Source organism: Lynx rufus, unplaced genomic scaffold (assembly GCF_022079265.1).
Source record: "Lynx rufus isolate CCGP_SWC_20201006 ecotype Redwood Valley unplaced genomic scaffold, mLynRuf1.p SCAF_1, whole genome shotgun sequence".
Classification (NCBI taxonomy): Eukaryota; Metazoa; Chordata; class Mammalia; order Carnivora; family Felidae; genus Lynx; species Lynx rufus.
The window spans coordinates 90,665,893-90,681,527 of record NW_025814823.1 but is presented as its reverse complement, the minus strand read 5'-3'; the positions used below and the strand labels follow the sequence as shown (position 1 = coordinate 90,681,527).

Here is a 15,635-nt window from a genome sequence, read left to right as displayed (position 1 = left end):
CTGCGCAGGAATCCTGGATATGTATTGTGATTAGAAGACCAGTGTGGTTTACAGAACTGGGCGTGGTACCTTCTTCAGCAGTAAATCTTTACAAATTGCTTCTATGTTTATTGCTCCACTCAGGGTTCTTCCCTCCTCTTAATGAGGTTTTACAATTTTTATTTCCTTTGCCAATCATCCAGTTCATTAAAGTTTTCGAATTTATAAATATAATACATAGGATTCTCTGAAAGTAATTCACGGTCATAATTCATTATGTAGTTCTTTTCAATTTAAGCTATACATGATGTACTCTTTTAGCTATCTTTATGTTCATATTAATGACCGTGAAATAAAACAGCTATAAAAGATTAATATCACTATTAATTTATACAGATCAATAAGACAGTTCAGCGAGAAACGTAAAAGATTTAGCAGGCAATTCACAGAATACTAGGAGAGGATAAACATGAAAAGCTACTTAACTTCATTGGTAATCAACAGCTGCAAACTAAAACAATACGACTCCCTCGCCCATCCAGTTGTCAAATATTTAAGACTAAATGTTGGCGTGGGTGAGGAGGGACGCGCGCGGCTGTTTTTTCTGCCAGGACTCGGTTAATAGCATGGAGTCTACATTTTTAATTTCCAGGATGACAGATTCCTGGGTATTAGGGGGACACCTGGTAAACATTTGTCATGGATATCTGATACAGCCGACAAACCTTGTTTTACTCTCAAAACAAAGCGACGTTAATGGAGCTGAAATGGAAACGTAGCAGTTCTTTTGATTCTAACGGTTTTACCCACAAATGTAAAACTCGTAATTGTCCAGTAGCTGTGGGCAACAGTTGACGGGCAACAACGAGAATTTGAGTCTGGAACTGAGGGGCAGAGGCCTCCCCGAAGACACTTGGGCTGACACGATGGGACAAAAGAGCCGGTTCAGTTGGCCTTCTGAACAGGCTGAAGACGAGGGGAACTCGGGCAGAGGATGCAAAATGGCGCCCGTGAGCTTCGTGGGCGTGGCCTCCAGCTGGGCTCGTCCAATTGGAGTGTTCAGGGGCGGAACGCTTTTCCCCCAGCTCGCCTTCTATCTTGGGGCGGGGCTTCCTGGAGTTTGCCCCCTTCCATTGGTCAAAAATGGAATACTGGGTGTGGGAAAGGCCAATCTCGGCAAGTCTTAGTAGGACGGTCGCCTTAGCAACGCGCGGAGCCGCCTGGGAAAGGTCTCGGGAAACTGACCCGCGGCTTAGGCTTCCCGGGTGCATCTATGACCTCCAGGGATCAGAGGCCGTTTGACTGCGAAACCCAGTTATCCGTCCTCCCGCACGTCCGTGCTCAGAACGGACTGCCTGGCCCCGCCTGGACGATCTTCCATCCATTGCCCTGCATCTAAAGTCCTCACCCGGGAACACACTCAGCCCACTAACGAAGCTGTCCCTGTTTGTGCCCCAACAGCTTCCAAGTGCCAGATGATGGAGGAGCGTGCCAACTTGATGCACATGATGAAACTCAGCGTCAAAGTCTTGCTCCAGTCTGCCCTGAGCCTGGGCCGCAGCCTGGATGCGGACCATGCCCCCTTGCAGCAATTCTTTGTAGTGATGGAGCACTGCCTCAAACACGGGCTGAAAGGTGAGCCTGAGGGGGGGCGTTCGGGGGCGTGGAAATTCGGGCTAGCTGTTTGCTCAGCAGGCATTCATCAGTGCCAAACATTGTTCTTGATGCTTGGGATAACAGCAGTGTACAAAACCGACAAGCGTCCCTGCCCTCAATAAGTGACATTTAGAGCAGCACTGTCTGGTAGGTCAGCTACATGTGCAATTTTTACTGTTCTGCTAGTCACGTTTAAAAAAAAAAAGTGAAAATAAACAGGTGAAATTAATTTTAAGAACATACTTTTTTGTCCCCAGTATATCCAAAATATGATTTTTACACACAATATTTAAAAGCCTTATTAATGAGATTTTTATATTATTCTTTTTTATACTAAGGCTTAAAAACCCATTGTGTTTTACATCTCGATTGCACTGGCTACACTTCAAGTGCTCAGTAGCACATGTGGCCACTGACTACCTCTGACAGCACAGTTCTAGAGGACCAGACAGTAAAGGCAGAAACAAACTTAATTACAAAATGCTACAAATTCAAGGAAGCAACATGGGTTTCTACTAGAGTGAGAGGGGAAGGCCTTGCTGGGGAACTATGAGCTGAGACCCAAAAGAGAGTTAGCCGTGCAGAGATTTGGGGCAAGAGCATTCCTGAGGGAGAAAAAAACAGGTGCAGAAGTCTTGAGTGAGACCAAGCTTGTTTTGAGGAAGATACCAGAGGGCTCAGAGGAAGGGTGCGGGGAGATGAGGTCAGGGAAATAGATTGGGGGGTGGGGGAAGGCTGGATGGTGTAGACCTTTATAGGTCACATGAGGAGTCGGATTTTATTCCAACTGTATCTGGAGGATTTTAAGCAAGGGAAAACATGACCTGACTTACATTTTTAAAACAACTTCCACGTGTTTGAACAGATTGTAAGGGTGGGGAGCCGACCGTATTGGGAGCAAGAAGACCCATTAGAAGATTATTGGCAGCGGGTCAGATGAGGGACGGTGGGGATAATTTGAGCATTGATTTTGACATCAGGTAGGAGGGAGAAAGGGGAAGGCTTTCTACAAGCAATACAGATATGAGATACTTGTTTTATTTCATGGGCAGTAAATACTTGGAGTAAGAACATAGTCGGGATATCAGAGAAACCCTGTCACCAGAGGAAGGGAGAGCTCGTTTGTAACCTGGCATCTGAGTCCCTGAGACTAAATCAGGATTAAGTAGTAGAGTCGTGCATTGTCTGTTTGGCTTTTGGGAGAGAGACAGTGGACACCTGAAGACATTTTGCAACCTGTTCTTATAAATAACACTTTTGTTTTCCCTTTTAGTCAAGAAGAGTTTTATTGGCCAAAATAAATCTTTCTTTGGTCCTTTGGAGCTGGTGGAGAAACTTTGTCCAGAAGCATCAGATATAGCCACCAGTGTCAGAAATCTGCCAGAATTAAAGTGAGTGAGAAGCAGTTACACTGACTTAATGTTAAAAACAAAAACAAAAACAAAAAAAACCCTTGTATTTACCCATTTCTCAACTACTTGCTGATAAAACTTTTTCTAATTCAGAACAAATTGTAGCATGAGCCACACTCTACTTAAACTTCAGTTCCAGCCCTGATGCTCATAATCCTCAAGATCTTCAGCAAGATTTGCCCCTCCCTGAGCCTCAGTTCCCTTATCTTTCAAATGGGGTTTGAAAGATTCCTGCTTGTCACACAAGGTCACGTAGTTTGAAAGATGTGGTGGGGCACCTGGCTGGCTCAGTAGAGCATGCAACTCTTGAGTTCAAGCGCCATGTTGGGTGTAGCGATTACTTTAAAAAAGAAAAGGTGTTGTCACCTGAGGAGTGGTTACAGAAGTAAAAGGAGTCATCATTACACTCCTGGGAATCCGTGCTTCAGATACCTCTGGGCGCCTTTCTGAATAGTGTAGTTCGGGCCAGATTTTCGATTCTGGGACATGAGACATTTGTGAAAAGGTGAGACTGACAAATCATTTGCCATGTCTGGGTTTGCCTCAGGATTCCCCATGCATAGGCTCAAAATAAAAAACTGGACAGAATACAAACAAGGCATCATCATGAAATTTGGAACTAGAAAGGGACCTAGAGATCCCTGGGCCGATACAAAAGAGCACCCTGCAGTCTCCCAGAGGGGGACACGACTGTCCAGCCTCTGATGCTTCTCCCAAGGACCTAGCCTGTTCCATTTTGAGATAATGATAATAACCAGCATTCACTAAGGGCCTGCCATGTGCCAGGAGTTGTGCTAAGGACATTTCAGGATCTCATTTAATCCCTCTCAACAAGCCTCTGGGAAAGCTGTTGGAATCCCCACTGATAAGTACAGAAACTAAGACTGAGTAGCTAAGTAACCTGCCCAAGGTCCGTTGACAAGTGAGTAGTAGAGCCAGGAAGAGAACACAGGTCTGCAGGACTCTGGAACCTTCTAAAGCCCATTGACCTCCATTGCTACAGAACCCTATGCATTCTTATCAAGACGAAATTTAAGCCTCTGTCCCTGTCCCTAGTTCAGTCCTCTGGGCTTGTACCACAGAAGGTGAAAGCCTTTTGTACATGACAACCTTCATATCTGTATTTGGTGATCTGTCATGCACTTCCCTCGTCTTCTGCTTTGCTTCATACTTATGTGGTCCTGTTTGCTCACCCCTTCCGACCAGCTTACTCCCTCAGGAGTGAAGCAGCTAGACCAAGTCCCAGTGTGTTCAGGTCGGAGTAGAACAGTCCTCCTACGCTCAGACCTCTGTTTCCAGTTATGCATGGGAGGCATTTTTGAAGCCTTATGCTAACAAAGAGCTCACTGTCAGCTAAACCCACTACTCTGTTCCCCTATTAACTCTGGCTGCTAAACAAGCTTAGGTATCAAAATCCTACCCTGTCTGCCAAAGAGGAGATATACAATAGTTCCCTTTCCTTGATGCCTCCGGGAGTAGCCTCACAGGGGGCTGCATGGGAAAGGACTTTTTTTTTTTTTTAACTATTTCATTAAATAGTAATGAAAGTTCTAAAATTTTGGTATTATTTTGGAAGTTATGACTAGTGGGGTTTTTTGGGGGGGAAGGGGTTGTTTAAGGTTGTTTGAAACTTGTAGGATGAATTTTTGCATCCTGAGAGGAATCTGTCCAAAATTCAGTTCCCCTGTCTAAAATGAAAATACCAGGGTGGGGCACCTGGGTGGCTCAGTCTGTTAAGCATCTGATTCTTGATTTCAGCTCAGGTCATGATCTCACAGTTTGTGGGTTTGAGCCCCGCATTGGGCTTTGCACTCACAGTGGGGAGCCTGCTTGGGATTCTCTCTCCTCCTCTCTGCCCCTCCCCTGCCCTCTCTCTCTCTCAAAAAAAAAAAAAATTTTTTTTAAAGAAAAAATATCAGAGCTCCTAGGTGGCTCAGTTGGTTAAGCATCTGAGTGTTGATTTTGGCCTCAGGTCATGATCTCACAATTGTGAGACTGAGCCCCGCATCAGGCTCCACACTGGGTATAGAGCCTGCTTAGGATTGTCTCTTCACTCTGCTCCTCCCCCCCAAGTAAATAAACAAACAAACAAATAAATAAATGAAAATATCTTTTGCAGTATGATTTGTCACCCAGAATTTTTTCTTTTTTTTTTTTTTTTAAGTTTTATTCATTTTGAAATAGAGAAAGCAAGTGAGGCGGGGGGGGGGGGGGGTTGAGAGAGAGAGAGAAAATGAATCCCAAGTGGGCTCAATACTGCCAGCGCAGAGCCCGATGCAGGGCTCAAACCCACACATCATGACATCATGACCTATGTCTGACGTACAAACCTAATCTGGTATTTCCTGGCCCCCTGTGAAATTTTATGAATATATGCAAAGGTTTACCTAATTGTATTTGTTCCAGAAATCAGATTTTTGAGGATTAAGAGTGTTTTTTTCTCACTCTTTTGTCAAAATAGGCAGTTCTTCCTGCCCATGGGTCCTGTCCCCATGCTTTAATAAAATCATCTTTTTGCATCAAAAAAAAAAAAAAAAAACCAACCAGACAAAAAGTACATGTCCATGATACAAAATTCAAACTGTACCCAAAGAGCTGTTTTCTGGGCTTTCGCAGACCATATGTTCCACCCAACCCCCAAAGCCCCTATTCTTACAGTGTTCTCTGTGTTCATGTTGATGTGCATGTACATGTGTGAATGTGTGTATCTCTTTAAAGTGGGGTTTGAGGGGTTTTTGGTGTTAACACCTTAACAGTTTGATTCTCTGAATTCTAGGACAGCTGTGGGAAGAGGCAGAGCATGGCTTTATCTTGCACTCATGCAAAAGAAACTGGCAGATTATCTGAAAGTGCTTATAGACAATAAACATCTCTTAAGGTATTTTTTTACCTCCTATCTTTGCTTGTCTTTCGCTCTGTAAATAATTAGAACATAGTTCTGCAGATTGTTTTGAATTGAAACGAGTATACAACATACACAGCTTTTATTTGAATTATTATTCATCATAAATTTCCTGTGGCTTAGTTTTAAAAGAGTATTTCAGTTTGTAAGCACGGGTATCTGAAAGTCCTTTTGAATGAAGAGTCATACTTACTTTTCATTTTGAAAAGTCATTTCGAAACTCATTCTTCAAAATCCCTGTGATTAGGTAACTGACAGTCTACTCGGTTAAGCTTCAACAAAATGTTATTTATTTGACTTGTTGATAACAGGGAAAAAATGACTTTAAAACCAGATGCAGTGAACAACTTTAAAGTATAAAATCCTGCTTTTTTCAAGATATTACCTATCTTAGGATTCCATATCCAGTTTGTAAAATTTTATATCTCTTAGCATCAGTAATGACTAACTGGCTGTCTCTGAAATTTATGACTGGTTCATTTTTTTTTTAATGTTTATTTATTTTGAGATAAAGAGAGAGAGCAGGGGAGGGGCAGAGAGAGAGAGGGAGAGAGTCCCAAGGAGGCTCCGCACTGTCAGCACAGAGCCCAACATGGGGCTTGATCTCACAAACCATGAGATCATGACCTGAGCTGAAATTCAAGAGTCGGATGCTTAACCGACTGAGTCACCAGGTGCCCAAGACTGGTTCATTTTTGATATTTATAAATATATAAATATAAATTTATAAGATATGTACATATAAATGTCTGTAAACAAAAATATCTTCATAAAAGGAATTTTCTCTAGAACATGAGCATTTATAAGGGAAGAATCTCTCTAGAGTTAATCTTTTTGTCTAATTGAGTTGGAAGTAGCTTTTATAGTATGGCCTGCCACTCAAAATTTTCCACATTTTAAGTCATGGCTTATTATTGATTATATCTTTAACATGATAAATGCGATTTCAAATACTTCACATACTTTGCACTTTGAGTAAAGTCACACTGAGTAGCTTCGAGGTACAGATTTTGTTCTAATGAACTAATTCTTTCTTTTTTTTTAATTGACTTATAGTTGACACATGTTACATAGTTTCAGGTGTGCAACATCGTGATTCCACAAGTCTACACCATGATGCTGTACTCACCACAAGTGTAGTTACCCTCTGTCGCCGTGCAGAGTTACTACAGCACCATTGACTGTATTCCCTATGCTGGACCTTTCATCCCTATGACCTAACGAACTAATTCTTAAGATGATAAGTTCTCATGCACTCACACACACACACAGCTGGTAAACTAGCACATCACTGGTGACCAGGAGCAGTAGTAGACAGGGGATGGGGCCCCACTATGAATGGCTGAGGTGACTCGGGAGGTAAGAAAGTAAAAGCATCCAGTGTTGCTCCGTGGGACACAGGGAAGAGGGAAGGGTTTTATTCTTGGATGTGGGGGGCTGTGGAAACCTGCTTCCGGCTAACATGAGTGTAGAAATAGTTCCTCACAGTGCGGAAAAAGGAGCCAGCAGAGAAAGGAAGGGCAGAGTGATGGTCAGGAACAGAGGAGCCAAGAGGAGGTGAGAAGGACCAGGGTCCAGGGTCCAGATGGAGGAGTCAGCCTTAGACTAGAGGTGGGAGGAGCCCATTCTCAACCACAGGAAGAGAAGAGAGGCCAGAGAAGAAATAGCAGCACTTGAAGCAGGTGGGGGCAGGAGGAAATGGACACCAGGGAGTTTCTGGCTTCTGGTGAAGCCGGCAGCCCAGCTGTCAGCTGGGAGATAAAAAGGGGTGCAGGTCAGGGAGATGGGGTGGTGAACATCCCTTCCTAAGAAGCCCCCTGCTGTGTCAATCTCTTTCAGTGAGTTCTATGAGCCTGAGGCATTGATGATGGAAGAGGAAGGGATGGTGATTGTGGGTCTGCTGGTGGGACTCAATGTTCTCGATGCCAATCTCTGCTTAAAAGGAGAAGACTTGGATTCTCAGGTAAAATAGGAATCTTGGCTCTAAGTGGAATGCCTTCTTTGGGCCAGGGATTTTCCATAAGATCTGAGGACATGGGCTGAGCCGAAGAAAGGGGCAAATGGTAGAGGGTGTCTACTGGAAGGCTGGGGCAGAGGGGGAAGCCCCCCGGGGAAGGGGAAGTCTGGGCCAAGGCACAGAGGCACATGAAATGAAGGTAGAGGCTGGGCTCAGTTTCCAGGCCATCGGTGTCCTGCGAAAGGGTTTGTCTTTTGTGTCTGGAACCTTGGGAAGCCATCAGAGGGCTGCCTGGGTAGCGCAGTGAAGCATTTTGACTCTTGATTTCGGCTCAAGTCACGATCTCCACAGTTCGTGGGTTCGAGTCCCATGTCAGGCTCTGCACTGACAGTGTGGAGCCTACTTGGGATTCTCTGTCTCTGTCTCTCTTTCTCAAAATAAATAAATAAACTAAAAAAAAAAAAAAAAAAAAAAAAGGAAGCCATTGGAGGTTTTTAAGCAGTGTACTGAAATGATTGGGCCCAGCTTTGAGAAAGCAATCTAGCAGCCATCCAGGTCATAAGTTTAGAAGGGGCCAACAGTGGAGACAGCAAAAACAGTGAGCAAAGTCCCAAAGGTTGGATGGGGACTAGGAAGGTAGAGCCAGGAGAGATTTGGGAAGTGAGATGATACAATGGGGTGCAAATGAAAGCAGGCAGCACAGATCAGAGTGCCCTGACGGGTGAGACAGCCCTCTTGGGAGGCTTTCTTCCTTATGGGAGCAGGTGACCAGGGTTGAGCCCTACGCTCCTGGTGGCAGTGACAATAGATGTGTGACGGGGAGAGACACCCCGACCCATCCCGACCTCCACCCCTGTTCAGGGCATCTGTAGCTGTGGTTGGGCCAATGCCCAGCCTTCTTCCTGCCACAAGTTTGGATCTGAAGAATCTAAAGCTTCCTCTAATCCCTCCATACCCAGGTCAGCTTGTTTTGTTTTGTTTTTTTTCTTATAACCTCTCCCCCCTTTCTTCCCCAATAGTTTTATTGTTTTTGCATGTTGAAAATTTTTCAAAAAATACAGACAAGTATTTGAAAAGAAACAAAACTTCACACATAATCCCATATTCAGAGAGTAATACAGTGTTACATTTTGATATCTATCCTTCCAGCACAAGAATAGGGGGTGTATGTTTATATCTTTTATTAAAGGTATTTGGACTTTTGTTCAACCAAAATATGATTATTCCAGACACACCATTTTGTAATTTTGTTTATTTCACACTATGTCCCACATAGCTCTCAATGTCAGTAGAGATATAAACCATTTATTTATTTACTTTTAGCTTATTTTATTCATTTTGACAGTGCACACATGCACAGGAGGGTGGGCAAGAAGGGGGCAGAGAGAGAGGGAAAGACAGAATCCCAAGCAGGCTCTGCATTGACAGTGCAAATCCCCACAGGAGGCTCAAACTCACAAACAGTGAGATCATGACCTGAGCCAAAATCAAGAGTCCGACGCTTAACCCTGAGCCACCCAGGTGCCCTGAGATATAAATCTTTTTTTTTTTTTTCTTAAGTTTATTTATTTTGAGAGAGAGAGAGAGAGAGAGCATGGTGGGGTAGGGGTAGAGAGGGAGGGAGAGACAATTCCAAGCAGGCTCCGCACTGACACAGAGCAGAGCCCAACACCAGGCTGGAACCCATGAACCATGAGATTGTGACCTGAGCCGAAATCAAGAGTCGGACACTTAATTGACTGAGTCACCCAGGCGCCTGAGATATAAACTATTTAAATAGCTGCACAGTACAAGCACACCTCAGAGATACTATGAATTCAGTTCCAGACCTCTGCAGTAAAGCGAGTATCTCAATAAAGCGAGTCATGGAGGGTTTTTTGGTTTTGGTTTTGTTTTTTGGTTTCTCAGTACATATACGAGTTATGTTTACACTATACTATAACCTATCAGGTGTGTGATGTGATAACATCATACCTAAAAAAAATGTGTAAATAAATAATAAAAATAAGTTAAATAAAAATTAATGTTCGTACTTTAAAATATTTCATTGCTGAGTGCCTAGTCAGTTAAGTATCCGACTTTGGCTCAACTCACAATCTCATGGCTCATGGTTCAAGCCCCATGTCAGGCTCTGTGCTGACAGCTGAGAGCCTGGAGCCTACTTCGGATTCTGTGTCTCCCTCTCTCTCTGCCCCTAACCCACTTGCATTCTGTCTCTGTCTCTCTCAAAAATAAACAAACAGCTCAGAGCCTGGAGCCTGCTTGGGATTCTGTGTCTCCCTCTCTCTCTACTTCTTCCCTGCTCATGCTCTGTCTCTCTCTCTCTCTCTCTCTCAAAAGTAAATAAATATTTTTTTAAAAATTTAAATATTTCATTGCTGAAAAATGCTAACCATCATCTGAGCTTTCAACAAGTCATAGTCACTGATCACAGATCATCATAACAAAGTAGGAAAAGTTTGAAATACATGATTAACAAAATGTGAACCACAGACACAAGGTGAGCAAATGCTGTTGGGAAAATGATGCTGATGGATTTGCCCAACACATGGTTACCACATACCTTCAATTTGTAAAAAAGGAATGTCCACGAAGTACAACAAAGCAAAATAAAGCAAAGTACAATTAAGCAAAGTACAAATAAAGCATAAAATGAGGTATGCCTGTATTCATTTTATGAATGTGCCATAATTCATTTAACCAGTACCTTATTAACTTAGGTTGATTCCATATTACAACAACAGTATTGTAAACATCCTCATACCTCTTTGTACTATTGTCTATTGATTTCCTTAGGATAAATTTTGGGACTACTGTGTCACAGTAAACATTCTACATGAGTATTGTGATGTCATGGTGGGCTTTCTTGGTCTTTTTTCAGTCTGATAGACAAAAACAGCTCATCTCAAATTTGCATTTTTTTATAAACATGTTTTTTATTTTTTTTTTATTTAAAAAAATTTTTGGGGGCGCCTGGGTGGCGCAGTCGGTTAAGCGTCCGACTTCAGCCAGGTCACGATCTCGCGGTCCGTGAGTTCGAGCCCCGCATCGGGCTCTGGGCTGATGGCTCAGAGCCTGGAGCCTGTTTCCGATTCTGTGTCTCCCTCTCTCTCTGCCCTTCCCCCGTTCATGCTCTGTCTCTCTCTGTCCCAAAAATAAATAAACGTTGAAAAAAAAAATTTTAAAAAAATAAAAAAAAAAAAAAAATTTTTGTAATGTTTATTTATTTTTGAGAGGGAGAGAGAGACAGAGCATGAGCCAGGGGATGGGTAGAGAGAGAGGGAGACACAGAATCCAGAGCAGGCTCCAGGCTCTGAGCTGTCAACACAGAGCCCGACACAGGGCTCAAAACTTGTGAACCGTGAAATCATGACCTGAGCCACCCAGGTGCTCCAACATGTTTTTATTTTTAAAAGTAGGCTCAGGGGCACTGGGGTGGCTCAGTCAGTTAAGCAGCTGACTCTTGATTTCAGCACATGTTATGATCTCACAGTTTTGTGAGTTCAACCCCCCACGTCAGGCTCTGCACTGACAGCAAGGAGCCTGCTTGAGATTCTCCCATTCTCTCTCTGTCCCTACCCCACTTGCAGTCTCTCTGTCTCTCAATAAATAAATAGACTTAAAAATGTATTAAATATACATAAAAACAAATACATGTAAAAAATAAATAAATGTAAGCTTCATGGCCAACATGGGGCTTGAACTCACGACCCTGAGATCAAGAGTCACATGTTCTACCAACTGAGCCAGCCATGCACCCCATCGAATTTATATTTTTGAGGACTCAGGAGGTCAAGTATTTTTTGCATGCTTTATATGCCATTGGTGGTTCAGCTTTTGTGACTCCCCATCCCTATTCCTTTTCCCATTTTTGTGTGTCTTCCATTTTTTCCCACTCCTTTATTATAGATTAATGATATTAATTGTCAGAATTTTTGTTATAAATTTTTTGCTGGTTTCTTACAGCTGGTTTTCTCTGCAAGGAAAAAAATAATTTTTTTTGGCATTCAAATTTATTTGATTTTTTTTTTAAGATTTTATTTTTAAGTAATCTCTACACCCAACATGGGGCTCAAATGCATGACCCTGAGATCAAGAGTTGCATGCTTTAACAACTTGAACCAGCCAGGCACCCCTGCTGGTGCCATCAAATTTAATGGACTTTTTCTTTATACTTTCTAAGGTATTGTCCCCATCTAAAAATTAATGTAATTTTTTAAAAACTGGTTTGGTTTTTTTTTACATTTAAATAACATGTGTCATTTGTTTTGACATAGTGTGAAGTGGGAGTCTAGGTTTCTTTTACAAATAGTAAACCAGTTTTCTCAATGTCATGTAGTAAATATATTTTTCTGCTAATTTGGAATTTCACCTTTATCATGAGTGAAATATCCAAAATCTACTGAAGTTTATTTCTGGACTCAGAGGTCTAGTCTCTGAATCTCTCTATTCCTATGCCAGTAACACAGTTTTTAATTTACCAGAGCCACATAGTATGTTTTACATTCTAGTCGCTCACCTCCTGCCTACTTTGTTTATTTCCTTTTCAGATATAGTTCAGGCTGTCCATTCTGCCATGTGAACTTGAACATCACTTTGTTAGATTCCAAAATAAAAACTCAATTGTGACTCTTATCAAATAATAGATATGATAAAGCATCCTGTTCTGGTCTTTTTCTATTTTTATTTTATTTATTTTTTACTTTTTTAATGTTTATTCATTTTTGAGAGACAGAGTGTGAGCAGGGGAGGGGCAGAAAGAGAGGGAGACACAGAATCCAAAGCAGGCTCCAGGGTCTGAGCTGTCAACACAGAACCCGACGCAGGGCACGAACCCACGAGCTGCAAGATCATGACCTGAGCTGAAGTTGGATGCCCAACCAACTGAGCCACCCAGGCACCTCTTTTTTTATTTTTAATTCTGTACTGTTATGGTTACCGTTATTTAAGAGACAATCTGAGGGAACCTTTAAAGAGTCCTCTGAAATGACAGTAGTAGCCTGCTTCATTCATTTTTAGTTTTAAATAACATTGGAGCTCCTGGATGGCTCAGTCAGTGAAACCTCTGACTCTTGATTTCAGCTCAGGTCATGATCTCAAGGTCATGAGATTGAGCCCAGAGTCGGGCTCCTCACCAAGTGGAGCCTGCTTAGGATTCTCTCTCTCCCTCTGCCCTTCCCCTGACTGTGCGCTCTTGCTCTGTCTGAAAATATTTTTTAAAAATCTTAAATAGCATTTCCATATGTAAGTCTGTGCTCACAGTGGAATTTTATTTTTAAAAAATTTTTTAATGTTTATTTATTTTTGAGACGATGCAAGAGACAGAGTGCAAGCAGCGGAGGGGCAGACAGAGGGAGACACAGAATCTGAAGCAGACTCCAGGCTCTGAGCTGTCAGCCCAGAGCCTGACACAGGGCTCCAACTCACAAGCCATGAGATCATGACCTGAGCTGAAGTCAGACACTCAACCCACTGGGCCACTCAGGCGCCCCTGGAATTTTATTTTAAATTCCAGTATTGTTAACGTACAGTGTTACATTAGTTTCAGGTGTATGATATATGATCCCACACTTCCATGCATTTCCCTGGTTTGTTCTTTAGCACAATGCCTCTCATATGTCACCATGAATGTTTGCTACTGATGTCTGAGGGATCCTTTTTCTCATGTTCAGAAAGTACTGTGCCAATCTAATTTATTTTGCATTTTTATTATAAATGAGCATGCAGTGCCATCATGTACCTTTTTTTGGTGTCTTTTAAAATGTCTTAGCTTTTGGGGCGCCTGGGTGGCGCAGTCGGTTAAGCGTCCGACTTCAGCCAGGTCATGATCTCGCGGTCCGTGAGTTCGAGCCCCACGTCAGGCTCTGGGCTGATGGCTCAGAGCCTGGAGCCTGTTTCCGGTTCTGTGTCTCCCTCTCTCTCTGGCCCTCCCCCGTTCATGCTCTGTCTCTCTCTGTCCCAAAAATAAATAAACGTTGAAAAAAAAATTTTTTTTTAAATAAAAAAAATAAAATGTCTTAGCTTTTAACCCATAAATATAACTGAATTCATTCATAGGTTTCCTTTTGTGATATTATCCCTGCATTCCTCAAGTAAACAGGGTTTACAGGAGTGGTCATCATGTGTTACTCTTCTAGTGTCCTCCTAGATTCAACATGTCTGTGGTTTATTTGGAAATTTTGTGTTTCCCTGTATTTGTGACACTGTTCTCAGTTTTCCTTTACTGTACTGTCTTTGCCACTTTGTGGTGTCGGAATGTAATCTCATAAAATAAGCTGGATAATGTTCTTTTCTGTATTCCTGCAACTATTTATTAGACCAGGAATGATTTTTTCCTCTGAAGGTTTGTAAGAACTTACTGGGATGATCTCTTCAGCTTTATGGGTTTTTTGGTCCTTAGTTGTTTGACCACTTTTTCATTTAGCTTTTGGTCAATGTATTGGTTTCCAGTGTCTTAGGACATTTTTTTATTTTTATTTTTATTCATTTCTTTTTTTGAGAGAGAGAGAGAGAGAGAGAGAGAGAGAGAGAGAGAGAGAGAGAATACTAAGCAGGCTCCACGCTGAGTGAGAGCCAGACACAAGGCTTGATCTCACAATCATGAGACCATGACCTGAGCCAAAATCAAGAGTCACCCAGGTGCCCCTTAGGACAATTTTTTAGTAATTTATATTTTTCCAAAAGTCATATATTTCATTCAGGTCTATTGGTTATAAGAGAGTATTCTCTTAAGCTTCTTAAAATCTCACTTTTCTCATTGGCAGTGTTGTGCACTTGCTAAATCTTGATCATATTTGGTGGAGATTTGTCTGCTATATTGAACTCAAAGAACCAGCTTTTACATTTGATCTTTTACTCTTGATTATTTCTGCTTTGGGAGGAGGGCTTTATTTGCTTTCTGATCCATTAATGTCTACTTTGAGTATTAATCCTCTCTCCTTTCTATTGTTGAGGGTTTTTTGCAGTTGAAAATATACTTTTTTTTTTTTAATTTTTAACATTTATTCATTTTTAAGAGACAGAGACAGAGCATGAGCGGGGAAGGGGCAGAGAGAGGGAGACACAGAATCTCTGGTGCCCCAAAGTGTACTTTTTAAATTAAATTTTATTATTTTTTTTTTAAGATTTTATTTTTGAGTAATCTCTACACCCAATGTAGGCTCGAACTCACAGCCCCAAGACCAAGAGTCACATGCTCTACTGACTGAGCTAGCCAGTCCCCCCCGATATATTATTATTTAATTTTATTACAAAAGAAATGCATGCTTGCTGAAAAAAAGTTCATACAGAAGCATATCAAGTGAAGAATGAAATTCAAACTCCCCCCCTCCCCTCCCTTGATCCCTTTTGTCCCCATAGATAGTGGTAAATATTGAGGGGGAAAATCTCTCTAGAAACAGTTCTACTTTTTCTATGCATTTTTGTATATGTGGGTTTGTTTCATATTAAATCCTTTCTTGCTCCCATTTCTGGATGACGAATCAACAGCCAGGTAACCAATAGCAATCACTGTATCTCAGCGGTTGGCTGGACAGAGAGAGGCAGGCGCTTCTGGATTAAGAGCTCTGTGCGGTCAGGTTTGTGGCTGGGGCAGCAATCACTGAAGGCCTCTTCTCTCGCTTATCTGTCTTCGGGCTGAGAAGGTTCAGGGAGCTGGGACAGGAACCACAGAGGCTTCTCAGGCACCCCTGTCCTCATGTGGTCTCTCCATTTGGTATCCAGCATGGTA

General features: G+C 42.2%; 1 protein-coding gene across 3 annotated transcripts in view; it reads left to right on the top strand.

The window, feature by feature from the left end:
• The window catches only part of RUFY1 (RUN and FYVE domain containing 1), a 59,738-nt gene that overhangs the window by 9,208 nt on the left and 34,895 nt on the right, over positions 1-15,635 (top strand). For all 3 annotated transcript variants that reach the window (XR_006962655.1, XM_047082988.1, XM_047082980.1), the window contains exons 2-5: positions 1,441-1,614; positions 2,909-3,026; positions 5,824-5,925; positions 7,789-7,912. Coding sequence is in view for 2 of the 3 variants with exons in the window: in XM_047082988.1 (XP_046938944.1) it covers positions 1,441-1,614; positions 2,909-3,026; positions 5,824-5,925; positions 7,789-7,912 (518 nt within the window). In the remaining variant the exon portion in view is untranslated. The remainder of the gene's footprint in view (positions 1-1,440; positions 1,615-2,908; positions 3,027-5,823; positions 5,926-7,788; positions 7,913-15,635) is intronic.